Genomic DNA, 3,094 nt, shown 5'->3' on the forward strand with positions numbered 1-3,094 from the left:
CAGAGAGAGGGTCATCAAAATCTACTCACACACACTCAGAGACTTATCTTCAAGCTGATTTAAGGTAAGACAAAACCTTAAACTGAAGTGCGATACGTTTGGATAATGACACAGAAACTCATCAAGCAATCGCTTGTGTGCTAGCACAGAAATGACACGCGCACTGTGTGATCGTCGGAGGATATGTTGGGGATGACAACGTGGTCTCAGTTGGATTACAGTCAAACACACGCTGTCTTACTGTAGTGGAGGGGTTCTTGCTCAGAGTCTGGTTACCATGGAGTCACTTTTGTCCCTGGGTAAACGCAAACCACGCAAGAATGGCCTACAGAGGAAGAGGAGGGTGGGCGCATGGAACATGACCCTGGACGAAGAGGACGAAGAACTGATGCGGTCCTACAGCGGAAATAAAATCCGCACCACCAAATACACCTTTCTGTCTTTCGTCCCCAAGAACCTATTTGAGCAGTTACACCGATTCGCTAACGTGTATTTCGTCTTTCTGAGCGCGTTGAACTTTGTGCCCATCGTTAACGCCTTTCAGCCTGAGATCTCTCTCATCCCCATTGTCTTGGTGATGTCTGTTACCGCGGTGAAAGACATGTGGGAGGATTATCGCCGGAGGAAATCTGACTGGCAGGTCAACGGTCAACTGTGTGAGGTGTATGATAGGTAAACAACCCCTACACACACTTACACACAAATCCATGCCTCATCCAGTTTCTCTTATTTGACTAAGATTAAGTTTGAAGACAAGGTGAAGGGATACAGTCTGTCTAACAGAAACATTTAACACACAGCCTTTACACGCACCTTAACGCACAAATCGGTCAACACATGATGAGCCTCCGCTTTGACATTCACAAACATACCTAACTGTTTGTGACGTGCACTCAGTAGAACATCAGCCGTTTGGTTAGAGTCACTTTGTTTAGGGTACAAATCCGTCTGCTTCAGCAGAGTCTGTTAGCTGCTGGGCTAACTCAAAAACAGGGCTGTGTGAAGCCTAGAGCTCTTTTACTCACGCTTTTTGGAGCCTTTGACTTACACCAGAATGCTAACATTCTAAGCTTTAATTTTTTTTTTTTTCCTGAAAAAGAAAACCTGTCAGAGGTACACTGATCACAGTGCTTACATAGGGTGGTTAAGGGATTCCACTGGCTTGTTTGTAGTGGAGATGCTGCTGGTCTGTAGGCCCTTTATGATCACTGCAATATGATATGTAGGGTAAACAATGCCTTACTCTTATCTTCAGTGGACAATATAGTGCTCTTTCTCTCTCTCTCTCTCTCTCTCTGTGTGAAGTTATGTGATATATTTAGCTCGTCCGTGGTCCTGGCCACATGCCTAAAGCCCAGTCACATGCCCCCAAACCCTCTGCTCCTCTCCTCTGTTTTCTCTCACTTGCTTTTTTCATGCAGAGCTTCTATGTGCAGCTTGTGTCGCAGGCTGTACTCTGCTGCACCAAAGCCCATATCAACCCATGTTACAGCGACCCATAATTATATCTGTACGTTATATGTCTGAGTGCATTCGTACATTACCACTGTAATATATGTATATGCATACCAGACCAATAGTCACAACTGCCAGTGTTATCAGTTTAATTATTATTACATTTAATATTTATTTAGTTATTATTACAATGTTGTTATTGTTAGGTATTTGAGGCCTATTAAATAATAAGACCTAGTGACTTTTGTGCTGTTTTTGCTTAGTGCTTGAAGTGTTTTTTGCTTTTTTTTTCTCAGGGCTTATGACTATACCTTAGCCTCTCACCTTTTCCCCATTTCTTTCTGGTACAGTAGACCCTCCCCTTATCCGTGGGGGTATACGTTCCAAGACACACACACACACCCCCCCCCCCATCACTGCTTTTGCATTTTGGGGCCGTATTAAGTGAAATAAAAGTTATTTGAACACTGCAGCACTGTGATTCCACGACAGTTGATCTGAACACAGGGACAGCTACTGCACAGACTAACTGCGGGTGGCGTGCAAAGCGTTGATACCTCCCAAGCAGGACGTATCACATCCCAGGCAGGACGGCGTGACACGATTTCATCACGCTGCTCAGAGCGGCATGCAATTGAAAACTTTTGAATTGTCTGTTTCTGGAATTTTTCACTGAATATTTTCGAGCGGGTAACTGACCGTGAATAAAAGGAGGATTTACTGTATTTTATTCTGCCCTGAGTGCTATTCCAAGTGTCTTCCACTGTTGTGAGTGTGCGAGAGAGGTGCTTGCCTGGTTGTCTGTCACTGGATTTTAAACTTAATAGAGTAAGCCTGATAGCATTTTTTTTTATTATTTTTATGAAAGAGAACTAACTCTCCAAAGAGTGAAACAGAGTAGTCATACCTCTATATAAAACTCAGCATGATTTTGCAAGCTCTTTGCTCTTTCTCTCTCTCTCTCTCTCTCTCTCTCTCTCTCTCTCTCTCCCCTCTCTCTCCCACCAGTTTGATTTTATTTTAGTTGAATGCCCTGGTGCTTTACTGTCATGAATGTTAAAAGAACAGGGTAAACAGTACTATTGTTACAGTAGTCTAGATGTAAGACAACATTTCCAGCAAGAGTCTTGGTTTTGATTTTTATACATGAGGAAATGCTGTAAAAAAAAAAAAAAAAGAGAAAAGGAGTCATTGGTTTAGATTTCTGAAGCTGCCAATATGTGTTTGATCGAGGTGGTCAGCCCCTTACGACTTCAGTGTTGCAACAATGTAGTTTTTCCCGAGTTTGACCTCTGACACAGAAAATCTCTCCCTACTGACATTACAAGTAATGTTTTAAGTGGTGGAAAACAACACACATTTTGAATGAAAACCAGGTAATAAAGTTGTGTGGAAGAATATATTGCACAATAAATTATTGCCAGCACAGCAGTAACGGGATGATTTTAAAATAATCCAGAAGCACTAAATTCTTAAGTTAAACTTGACAAAAACACAGTAGCATAACTGACAGCTGTAGCCTTAGAACTGTAGTGAGAAAATGTTTCAAATGATGAAAGCGGTGATATTAACATAAGGAAGTCCATGAAAATGTTTTTGGAAGTGTACAAATAGTATCTCCTGTTTTCTGGACTCTTAT

The 3,094-nt window shown here is 41.9% G+C and overlaps 1 protein-coding gene across 1 annotated transcript in view; it reads left to right on the top strand.

The window, feature by feature from the left end:
* The first annotated feature begins 277 nt into the window (after positions 1 to 277).
* Positions 278 to 3,094, top strand: part of atp10d (ATPase phospholipid transporting 10D) — a 15,327-nt gene continuing 12,510 nt past the window's right edge. Inside the window, exon 1 of the mRNA XM_030772363.1 lies at positions 278 to 672. Within this exon, the coding sequence (XP_030628223.1) occupies positions 278 to 672 (395 nt within the window). The remainder of the gene's footprint in view (positions 673 to 3,094) is intronic.

Source organism: Chanos chanos, chromosome 4 (assembly GCF_902362185.1).
Source record: "Chanos chanos chromosome 4, fChaCha1.1, whole genome shotgun sequence".
NCBI classification, from domain to species: Eukaryota; Metazoa; Chordata; class Actinopteri; order Gonorynchiformes; family Chanidae; genus Chanos; species Chanos chanos.